This window comes from Lissotriton helveticus, chromosome 5_1 (genome assembly GCF_964261635.1).
Source record: "Lissotriton helveticus chromosome 5_1, aLisHel1.1, whole genome shotgun sequence".
NCBI classification, from domain to species: domain Eukaryota; kingdom Metazoa; phylum Chordata; class Amphibia; order Caudata; family Salamandridae; genus Lissotriton; species Lissotriton helveticus.
In genome coordinates, this window is record NC_136065.1 from 1,683,842,764 (window position 1) to 1,683,855,081 (window position 12,318).

Sequence of the window (12,318 nt, forward strand, 5' to 3'; positions counted from 1 at the left end):
ATTTTTAATGAGAATATATTTAGCTGAGGTGACCGTTTCACGCTGAGTACAAGTGCACTTTACATTTGAGCATGGTATGCTTTTGACAAACAAACCACGCAAGATGGTAACTATTTGTTCTTGTCTTTCTCTCTTTATATGTTTGTCATTGTCCATTTTTAGGTGCAATCTGATTTTTCTAAATTACAGAGTAAACCACGTATTATTTTATATGCTTGCACCTGTTTACCACTTACTTTTTCTTTTCACTTTCACATCCTCAGTTTAGGGTGGGCCTTAGCACGCCCATACCGCCGAGGTTTAGCTGATAGGTCCTGATGAATGCCAGGTTATTTACACCACGATGGCAGAAACATGTTGACCCCACTACATGGAAATAGCTGAACAATTTATTCAGATCCGTTTCCTACACCTTGGTTTTAATGTGTCTGATTGGCCACTCAATAAAGTTATTTTGGACACAATCTAGACATTTTAATTACTTCCCCACACCTTCACAAAAAATCCAGCTCTGCAGTAATCTGGCATCGCAGCACACCGGGTAGGCACTCAGCCTCTCCAGGTGGGGCCCGATGATGAAGCATGTCGCCAACCAGGTTGGGGAGTGAGGGCTTTCTAAAAATCTAATAAGATTTCCCATGCCCAGTTGTCTCTTTCTTAAATTAAATTTTGACACTCTTCTGTTATTTACACTACGATGATGTCATCGACCCATGTTTTCTCTGGAAAGGGTCTGTCTCGGGCTGAGAACATATGTGTAAGTTCACTCGGCAATCTACTTTCTTCATTTGTTCCTTTTTTGGCAGTGGCATCATAGAATGTCCTCCAGATAGTTCGAATCACACATACCTTTCTATCCGAATGCACTTTTGAATGACTAGCACACTTTTCGCAAGTGTTCCCATCTCCCAGTAGGAGAGACCGTTTTCTGTGCCTACGCTTCGTCTTGCCACTATATAGGTATTTCTCATCTTGAAGAGGCTAACAATGTGCACCTGGTGCAAACCTGTGAAATCAGTGTATTGACACCCATTTGTATAAGCTTCCAGTTCGGGTATATGTTATTTGCTCTCAACTGTTTCAGACTTTTCCCAAACTTCCACTAGTGCTTTCCGCAATTCCTCAACAGTCTCTGTTCTTATTTTTCTCCCTATGCAGCGCTACACAATTCTTTGGGTGGTGATTATGCAAGGCTGGTTGGTACTAAAACTCTTCTGTTTTATTTTCCCACCTCTTTGGTAGTTTCTTATGGACCTGGAAGACTCGTGTGGAGGTGGCGAGGCAAGCATTTACTCCTGCTGCCTCTGTGTCTACGAGAGTGCCTCTAAGGTGGGCCTACTCCAGCACCTTCACAGCCCGACACATCGTGACAGCCAGGCACATTGGGAACGGGCCCAGCTCCAAGCAGGCAGGATGGCTGAGGAAGGGCTGGCAACCCTGGAGAAGTTCATCCGCGTCACTGATGCGGGCGCCAAAGAAACTGGTAAGAGCCCTACCAAAAACACCGGCCTCGATTGAGAATTGAATGTGAGTGCGTGGGGTGGATGGGAGAAGTAGGTCAGAGTTCCTAAAGAGTTTGGAAAGGTACAGAGGAATTAGAGGAAGGAAGGTGGGCTACAGTTTATGTAGCAATTGTGAGACTATATAAGGCGTGAATAGGGGTCGGTGGTGGATGACTGAATATCTTAGGGTTAAAGATAGAGATAAATCAAGTGATCTGCTTAGTACATTTACTGGCTCTTGTGCACTTTTGACTACCTCATGTATTTTGGTTGCTCACAATTTTTACTCAAGTATTTTGTTTGCTCACGATTGTCACTATTACCTTTACTACCTCATGTATTTTGGTTGCTCACAATTTTTACTCAAGTATTTTGTTTGCTCACGATTGTCACTATTACCTTTACTACCTCATGTAATTTTGGTTGCTCACAGTTTTTACTACCTCATGTATTTTGGTTGCTCACAATTGTCACTATTACCTTATGTAAGTAACGTATGTTTTTGCAATCTGTTCTTTTGTAATGTTTCTCATTATGTTTCATTCCTGTTCCTAATGTGAAGCGCTCTGACGCCTTCGGGTAAAGTCCGCGCTATATAAAAATGCATAAATAAATAAATAAATAAATAAAATAAACAGTTTGTGTATGCTGAGCAGGGCAGTCCTTGTTGTTGGGTCCAGATACAGATAGATAGGTTTGATTGAGCTTGTCGTTTTCTACACTAGGACAGAAAATTCCACTTCAGGCACTGCTCGAACATCCTCCCCTGATGAGTTGTTGTGAGTGCACCTATTGTTTCCGGGTGGATGAGCCTCCTATATACAACTCAGTGCGCTCATTTAATCTGACCCAAGTAGCAATAACATAGTGCTAGGCGGATTATTTAGGGTGAGTTTACAGATGGATTGGTTGATATGAGCTGGTAAGTATTTATGCAGGATTGATAGGTTTTTATAGGTGATGCTATAAGGGTAATTTCGAATGTAATAGTCAAAAAACGTAGTTAGGCCGTAGAAGTGCAATTGCAGGATGGTGCTATAGACACATGGGTTAGGTTTAGTTGGGTGACACGAAGGCATCGTCAGGTTATTGATGGATTAACGCATCTGTGCTCGGTAATACTAAAAGTCTGTTTACTGATGGATTATTTAATAAGAGCGGGTGAGTATTTTTGGTGTTCTGACAAGTTATTGGCCCCAAAATGTCGACCTCCCCCAGTATCGACAACAAGATGGCGACTCGCTCAGTATAGTCAAGGTAAGTAGAGGCGGAGTTAGAATGTTAAATCTATACTTCTCTATAAATGCTTACGTTGATGATATTGTGCAAGCCCATGCTCTTCATTTGATCTTGTTGTGGGTTGATATTTTTGTGGTTGATCATTTGACATACAACCTTATTATTGAGGTGTTGTAGCATAAATGTATTTGTCTGACGTGTTTAGAACTATCCCAATCCAAGGGTAGATGTGGGTGGGTTACATTGAGCTCGTTAGCATGTTTAGATGAAATCAAGACTAAATGGGACTATCCGGTAGTGCTCCCACCTTATTCCTCATCTTAAGGGTCCTCCGTAAAAATTGTGATGCTCAATTTTAAACAATTCTGGGTGCACCAGATGTGTGTCCTGACACTCGTTACCCCTCAAAACAGGAGTACGCTGTGGCTATCTATCCCGAACTAGCCAATCATTTGTTGCACGCACTCTGACTGGCTCCAGCGGTTGAAAGGTTGATTCAATAAAGAATTGTTCAAGGATCAGGTTATTAGTTAATTATAGGATACCTTGCTGCCCCAATGCATCCATTCGAAATCTCTTTAAAAAATGAACTTGTTGGACTCCCAACACAAGGCTGTTCATTCTTCCGAGGTCGCAGTAGGTAAGGTCATTACCATTGAACTGGGTAGCTGCTAACATCCTATTGTTTCATCACAATACTGCCCCATTATGGTGAACAAGTATTTTATCAATTATGCATGTTTGACTGTGTTGTGTAAGTATGTTTGTGTGGGTCAGTGTTTTTTTCAAGGTCAGGTTATGTGAGACTGGTTAGTTTGAGCTGGTCAATATTATCATATCGTCATTTTATAGATGGGTGGGTTAGTGTCAGCTAGTTAGTGCTAATATGGTCTGGTTTTGTACAGAAGGGTTTTTGAAGCAGTTTTTATCACCTGGTGCATATAGTGGGACTGATGATTAGTAATTTTGAATGGTCAAATTATAGATAGATTCTAGTACATTGTTAATATCCCAGTGTCACGTTAAAGATAGATAGGTTAGTATAAGCTAGGCATCTTCCCACGCTCCGTTTCTAGTTGGAAACGTTAGTGTGAGCTGGGTAGTTTTTTTTAGGTAATAGAGCAATTTGTTTAGGCTGGTTTATGTTACCTAGGCAAGGTCAAAGACACAAAAGACTACTATGATCTGGTTTTTTGAATTCATGAAGGTAATAGATATGCTAGTCTGAGCAGGTTAGTACTGTTGCTGGCTCTGTTACTGCTGTTACGTTGACCTGGTTTGTATTACACAGGATCAGAATACAGATAAACAGGCGTGTAGGAGGTGGTTAATATTGTATTAGTAAGAGTTGGGTAGCATTATCCCAGAATTAGGTTATATATGGTTGGGCTTATATGACCTGATTAGTGTTACAAAACGTTGGGTTATAACTGTCTAAGTAAGTGTGAGGTAGTCAGTTTTTGCAGAAGCAGGTCAAAGAATCTTCAATCAAGGGTTTGCAAAGCACTGCAGATCATCTGTCAGGGTCTCAGGGCATTGTTATTGTTATTGTTATCTGGGTTTTGTATAGCGCCAAATCACCGTCAGATCTCTAGGCGCTTTTGACAGATACAGCAACCAGAGTTTGGTAGAAAGGAATTCAGATTATAGCAAGCTAACTCAGAGAGAGCCAAAGGCGTCTCTGAATAAAAGTGTTTTCAAGGACTTCCTAAAAAGGAGGAGGTTGGTTTCTTTACGAAGGGGCTCCGGAAGTTTGTTCCACATTTGTGGAGCTTGAATTGAGAAGGATCTCCCACCTTTAGTTGCCGTTTTGAAGCGTGGACAAGACAGTAGTTGGGAGTTGGAAGATCTTAATACTCGCTTGGGATTGTAAACCTCAAGCCTTTCTTTTATATAGGCAGGTGCGTGCCCATAGATTGCTTTATGGAAAATGCACAGGCTTTTAAATTCCACTCTTTGCTTTAAAGGGAGCCAATGTAGCCTGTGCAGTAATGGGGAAGCATGGGTCTGTCTGGGTAGTCTGAATATTAACCGTGCTGCATCATTCCACACGACCTGCAGGCAGTTAATCAGATTTTTTGGCAGACCTAGATACAGTGCATTCCCATAGTCGATCCTAGAGACTATTGTTGCCGAGACGATGGTTCGGAGCATGTTTAAGGAAAGTAAGGGGACTAGCTTGCGCAACTGTCTAATCAGGTTGGTACAAGTTCCGACGACGGAGGATACTTGGCTGGTCATTGAGAGCTCTTGGTCGATCTTAATACCAAGGCTCTTTACGTTAGGGCATGGTTTTGGGGTAGGTCCAAGCTCTTGGGGCCAAAACAGGTCATTCCAGGGTGAGGTGGCAGTTGAAACTACCAGGACCTCCGTTTTGTCGGGGTTAATTTTTAGCAGATTTGTCGTCATCCAGCTCACCGTGAACCTTAGAATATTCTGGGCCTGGGACTGAGCCAGTTGCTAACTGGTTCTTGGTGATTTGTTCATTCAAATAGCGAGGTCTTGAGACCCTTCCTGAATTGCTGCATCAATGAGGCTGTCCTAAGGTGCAGGGGAAGGTCGTTCCAAGCTTTGGCTGCCAGGTGTGAGAAGGAGCATCTTCATGTATTGCCTTGGCGGATCCAGGGGTGCCTGCAAGGAAGAGGGAGGTGGATTGTAGGTGTCTGGTTGGTTGGTAGAAAGTCAAGCTTTTGTTGATGTATGCTGGTCCTTCATTATGCAGGGCTTTGTGTGGTTAGGTCAACATCTTGAAGTGGCATCTCTTCTGGATTGGGAGCCAGTGTAGCCTCTTGAGGTGGGGTGTGATAAGGGTCCGTCTGGGGAGATTGAGGGTGAGTCTTGCATTGACTGTAGTCTCTTCAGGAGGCATGCTGCGATTCCCACGTAGAGTGTGTTCTTGTAGTCCAGCCTGCTGGTGATGTTAGCCTGCTTATCTGTCCTTCTGGAGTTGACTGGGAGCCACCTGAAGATCTTGCAGAGCATGCGTAAGATGTAGAAGCAGGCAGATGAGTCTGCGTTACCTGTTTCTTCATAGATAGTTTGCTGTCCAAGAAGATGCAAAGGCTGCGGGCGTGTCATGAGGTAGTTTATACATAAGCCACAACAGGTTATGAACGGATGGATAGATTTGAGAGCCATGTTATGGAATGGCTTAATTTCCCCTATGAAAACACCACTTGTCTCTAAACAGTGACCTGGATCTCTGTCCACAGAATCTCGCACTTAAAGCCAATACCTCTTGCTTCCAGCCAGTGCCTTACTGCTCTGGACACCACCCTACACCTTTACTCTTCCAAGAGCGCCTCATGCCTGTGGGAAGCAACGTTTATCCCTCTCTTGTGCGGGGGCAGGGAGGGGGTGTAGTGCCTCCTTCCCCTTACAGGGCCTTGGTACTTTGAGCAGCGACTCGCTTCTCTGTGTTGTGAGAAGTTGGCCTGATATATGATGTTCACTAGTTCTAGTGATCACCTTGTATCAGTCCAAACAACCCTTAAGGTGATTGGTTGTAAGTCAACCTTATAGACTAGCTATCCTAATGGTAGCATGGACAAAGCAGTCTTAGGTTAAACTCTTTTGGCATGTGAAGCCAGCTGTTTTACCACATATAACCCCTTGACTACCAGATGAAAGGACACCACACAGGTTGTTATAAAAAATAAACAGTATATTTATTAATAACAAACACCTCTGAACTCTTTATGAGATCAGAAGGCTAAGCACATGACAATCTCTTAGGAAAAATACGATAAGTTGCACAAAATTACAATGGTGCCCTAGGGGCACGGCAAACCATATACTAAGTAAATGGTATAAGTAGAACGATAGAAGGAATGGAGCTGTCCAGAGGCTGTAGGATCGCTGGGGCTACACTATCCTAACCTTAGGTAAGTAATAGGAGACCCACGGGACGCGTGTGCAGAGTGTGAACTCACACGCGAGATGCGGAACAAAGTCAATGGACAGTACAGTTTACGAAAAAGGTGAGTACGGACAGTCTTTACTATCTAGGACTAAAACGACTGGAAATCTGGACACTAGGAGAGTTAATCTACCCTTGAGCACCGAAATGCTCTTGTTACCTCACCCACGGGCTGCGGGTGCATAGGTGTAAAAGTGTGTCGGGTTTCCGCGTCGAAGTCTATGGAGCCTTGAAAAAAGATGCTGCAGGCGACCAGGAGGAAGATGTCCGGTGCGATCCACGGGTGGATCGAGGAAGAAGAGGACCTGAAAGCAGAGGGGACAGTGTTCAAAGTCACTAGACAGTGACCGGTGTGGAACCAGGAGGGAACCAGATGCTGTCGTCGCGATCAGGTGAAGAGTGGACGCTTGTCTCTGCAGCCACGTGGGCCAGGAGGTGTCTTCGACGACCAGGATGGAGGCACGAGCTGTCCCACGCAGGCTCTCGCTGTCGGCGGTGTCGGATCCGCATTTGGAGTCAGCAGGCCTTGGCAAAGGCAACCCACGCGGTGAGTGGAAACGGCGTCTGGAGTGGACCAGGAGGGTCCAGGGTGCTCCTCTTTTGGAAGGGAGCAAGGGCCAGTCTCGAGCAACCAGACCAGCAGTGTAGATTTCTGGGATCGTCGTCTAGGAGGTCACTAGCCAGCCGGCAAGTGACCAGACAACGCGTTGAGCAGCAATCAAGCAAAAGGGCCCCACGCAGATCTCGTGGATGCTGGAGGGCTGGTCTTTGGTGCAGGAGCTGCTCGGGGCTGGGGCTTCTCAATCCCCAAAGCACTTTCTCGAGGAGGCCTCAGAAGTCATGCTGGAAGCGAAGTGCAGTCTCTTCAAGGTGGCCGGTCCCACGTGTCTCGTCGCACCCACGGGTCTCAGCTGTGCTGCAGATGTGGGTAGAGGTCGGAGAGGTCTGGGAGTCCGGGTCTCGTCGGGCTCTGAAGTCTGGATCCGGCAGGAAGGACGACAAAGTGGACCGCTAGGGCGCTTGATGGTGCCTGCAGTTGCAGGGTGGACACTCCTTGCCCACAAGGGAGATTCTTCAGTCTTCTGTGGAGCAGAACGTCGAAGTCCAGAGTTTCTTCTTGTAAAGTTGTCAGGATAAATCTAATTTGGAATGGGACCAGCTCCTACCTTTATTCTCCTAAAGGGGGCAGTACTGGTGACTAGGTCCCTCCCCTGGGTGGGACCAGGAAGGGGGGTAGTTACACCCCCTATCCATTGTCCGGTTTCGCGCCAGAACTGGGGCTGGAGTGCCCCAGCAACTAGTTTGAACCGGTGTATGCACAGGGCACCTTGTGTGCCCCAGGCATGTCTCATTCCTTTCAGGCCTCCCTACCTCAAAACACAACATCCTGTCTGGCGTGGTGCTAGCACCTCCCAAGGCAGGAAACCCTTTGTCCAGGCCTCCCTCGCCGGAAGGACTCCCAGCAGCAGGAGGTCAGACTTGTGTCTGTGGTGGCAGCATCCATTTTGTGATGCTGAGGCTCGAGTTAACTTTAACCGGGGTTCACAGTTACATACATGTCGTGTCCCTCTAGAAGGGTGGAATGCTACCCCCGTCGCCAGAATTGGCGAGGGGGTAGTATTCCAATTTGTATGACACCTTACTCGACATGTTTTGATAATGTTATACCAGAGTTAGCATTCAACCGCGAGGATTATAATGCACTTAAGAGTATATGGTATAGCGTTATCATGGAACAGCTATAAGGACTTGGTTCCGCAAGCTGCAGACAGGCTCAGCTCATACTAGAGCACCATCTCACATAATTCCAAGCACTCTGCCTTCAGGATTGATAAGGCCTGCCATAGGAGTGACTGATAGGAATATATGTGTCCATTTTGGGGTTAGATATAGGTAACTATATCTACAGCAAAGGGTGATTACACCACCTTGCCCCAGCTGTCTTACCAGCCAGTTGTGTCTGTTTAGATGGCCAGCCAGGGGTGGCATAATACATGCTTCAGCCCCTGGTAGGCCCTGGGTATACCTATGCCCTGGGTACCTAAGGTACACTGTACAGGGACTGATAAGGTGGCCCAGTACCAATTGGTAAATGCACCTAAAGTACATGGATGTCAATTTAGAGAGAGAACAGCTAGGCTGTGGGTCTGATTAGCAGGCCCACAGCCAGGGAAAGTCGTAAACCAGTGAAGCAAAAAGCAAAAATCTAGGGTGACCATAGGATTGCAGACCCCACTCCCCTACATAACCCCTCCCCCCAAACTTAGGGACATTAAACTAACCTTGACCAGGTGAGTCTTCCTGTTCTAAGTGGAAATACCTGGAGAGACCATCTGCATTGCCATGGTCAGTACCTGGTCTGTGCTCCACTGTAAAGTCCATCCCCTGTAGGGAAACGGACCACCTAAGAAGTTTGGGGTTTTCACCCTTCATTTGATTTAGCCACAAGAGGGGCTTATGGTCGGTCAAACAAGTATGGCCTCAACTTCTTAAGGGCCCAAACCACAGCAAAGGCCTCCCTCTCAATAGCTGACCAATGTTTCTCTCTAGGGGTCAGCCTTCTACCTATAAAAGCAATGGGCTGGTCATGACCATCAATATTCAGTTGAGATAGAACAGCTCCCACACCCAACTCAGATGCATCTGTTTGGACAATGAAGGTTTTGGAGTAGTTAGGACTCTTGAGAATAGGTGCAGTACACATGGCCTGCTTCAGGTCATCGAATGCCTTCTGACAGCTAACTGTCCACTGAACTTTCTTTGGCATTTTCTTGCTTGTCAAGTCATTAAGTGGTGTCACAATGGACCCATAATTTTTGACAAACTTCCTATAGTAACCAGACAGGCCCAAGAAAGCTCTGACCTGTGTCTGGGTGGTTGGAGGAGCCCAGTCCTTTATGGCCTGTATCTTGCTCTCCAAGGGTTGAACCTGGCCTCCACCTACAAGGTGGCCCAGGTACACAACCTGATTCTGCCCTATCTGGCAATTGGTGGCCTTATTAGTGAGGCCTGCCTTTTGCAGGGCCTCCAAAACTTTCCTCAGGTGGATCAGGTGAGCCTCCCAGGTGGAGCTGAAGACAGCAATATCATCTAGATATGCTGCACAAAAGTCATCCAACTCAGTGAGGACTTGGTTCACCAACCTTTGAAAAGTGGCAGGTGCATTTTTCAAACCAAAGGGCATCACCACAAATTGGTAATGACCTCCTGGGGTAGAAATGCTGTTTTGGCCTTGGCATCTTCAGCTAACCTGTTCTGCCAATAACCAGCTGTTAGGTCAAATGTACTCAAGAAGGTTGCAGAAGCCAACTTGTCTATGAGTTCATCTGCCCTAGGTATTGGATGGGCATCTGTCTTAGTGACAGCATTGAGACCCATGTAGTCTACATAAAACCTCATCTCTCTCTTACCATCCTGGGTGTGAGGTTTTGGCACTAGAACTACAGGACTAGCCCAAGGGCTCTCTGAGGGTTCAAGGACTCCCAATTCCAACATCTTTTGTACTTCTTTCTTTATGCAGACCCTGACGTGGTCAGGTTGCCTGTAGATTTTACTCTTGACAGGCAGACTGTCACCAGTGTCCACCTCATGGGTGCACCAGTTTGTCTGACTGGGTGTCAGTGAGAACATATGTCTAAAGGATTGAAGAACTTGTTTGCAATCCTCTTGTTGATGCTCAGAGAGGCTGTCAGAAAAGACTACACCATCAACTGACCCATCATCAGGGTTCTGAGTGAGCAGGTCTGGGAGTGGGTCACTCTCTTCCTCCTGTCCCTCATCTGTTGCCATGAGCAAACCCATGTTCTCCCTGTCGACAAATGCCTTGAGCCTGTTTACATGAAGCACCCTGTGGGGGCTCCTGGGAGTTCCAAGGTCCACCAGGTAGGTGACCTCTCCCTTTTGCTCAATAATGGTATGGGGTCCAGACCATCTGTCTTGGAGAGCTGCTGGGGCCACTGGCTCCAACACCCACACCTTCTGTCCTGCATGATACACAGTTAGGACAGCCTTTTGGTCATGCCAAGCTTTTTGAAGTTCTTGGCTGGCCTCAAGGTTTTTGGATGCCTTCTCCATGTACTCTGCCATCCTGAGCGGAGACCAAGTACATAGTCCACTATGTCAAGTTTAGGCTTTTTGAGAGGTAACTCCCATCGTTCCTTTACAAGACATAGGGGTCCTCTTACAGGATGCCCAAACAGAAGCTCAAAAGGGCTGTAGCCAACCCCCTTCTGTTGGACCTCTCTGTAAGCAAACAGGAGGCAGGGTAAAAGGATGTCCCATCTTCGCCTAAGCTTTTCAGGTAACCCTTTTATAATCCCTTTTAGGGTCTTGTTGAATCCCTCCACAAGCCCATTGTACTGTGGGTGATAGGGTGTGGTAAATTTGTAATTTACACCACACTCCTTCCACATTGCAGTCAAATATCCTGACATGAAGTTGGCACCTCTGTCAGAGACAACCTCCTTAGGAAACCCCACTCTGGAGAAAACTCCAAGCAGGGGTCTGGCCACAACAGGAGCTGTAGTGGTCCTAAGGGGAATAGCTTCTGGATACCTGGTGGCATGATCCACTACCACCAGTATAAATCTGTGCCCAGATGCTGTTGGGGGGGTCCATTGGTCCAACAATGTCTATCCCCACTCTCTCAAAGGGCACCCCCACCACAGGTAGTGGTATGAGGGGGGCCTTTGTGGTGCCACCTGATTTGCCACTGGCTTGACAGGTGACACATGAGCGACAAAATTCTTTGGTGTCTTCAGACATATGAGGCAAGTGAAAGTGTGGGGCAAGCCTGTCCCAAGTCTTGTTCCGGCATACGTGACCTGCAAGGGGAATTTCATGGGCTAAGGTGAGAAGGAAACCTCTAAGAGACAAGGGGATGACCAGCCTCCTGGTAGCACCAGGCTTGGGGTCTCTTGCCTCAGAGTATAGGAGTCCTTCATCCCAGTATACCTTGTGGGCACCTGTAGCATTCCCAGCAGCCTGCTGTCTGAGGGGTTCAAGGGAGGAACAGTCTAACTGTGCCTGCCTCAAGTCTGCCCTGGAAGGTCCCCCTGTCCCAAGAAACTCAACCTGTTCAGGTTCAAGCTCTTCTAGGACAGTTCCTTCTGGGGTCTTTGGGTCAGCCTCCTGAGGGGGCTGATCCTCAACCTGAGGCAGGGGGAAGGCTCTGCCTTAACCATACTGCTCTTCCTCTTGGGTAGTGGGTGGTCCATTCTTCCAGGATCCAGCACTTGTTCAGCTGGGCATTTCTTGGCCTGTGACCTGGTCACAGCAAGGACATGTGAGGAGAGACCTAAAATTCCTACATGAGTCCTGTACTCCACATCTGGCCACAGTGAGGATTCCAAATCATTGCCCAAAAGACAATCTACTGGGAGGTCTGAACTAACTACAACCCTTTTGAGGCCAGTTACCCCTCCCCAGGAGAAGTTAACAACTGCCATACTGTGATTGGTAGTGACGTTACTAGCATTGGTCACTAGGTAGTCTAAACCTAGCATGATCTGATCAGGGTCCACAAATGTTGGTGTCACCATAGTGACACTGGCACATGTGTCCCTGTAGGCCTGAGCCATGTTTCCATTGATTAAAGGCGTTTGCCTGTATTTGCCCAGAGTACTAGGACTTACAGTAGGGGCCATATCCATGTCCCCA

The 12,318-nt window shown here is 46.7% G+C and overlaps 1 protein-coding gene across 1 annotated transcript in view; it reads left to right on the top strand.

Annotated features, from left to right (window-relative positions):
* The window catches only part of ZFHX2 (zinc finger homeobox 2), a 527,257-nt gene that overhangs the window by 199,466 nt on the left and 315,473 nt on the right, over window positions 1-12,318 (top strand). Inside the window, exon 4 of the mRNA XM_078640613.1 lies at window positions 1,243-1,483. Coding sequence (XP_078496739.1) covers window positions 1,243-1,483 — 241 coding nt within the window. The remainder of the gene's footprint in view (window positions 1-1,242; window positions 1,484-12,318) is intronic.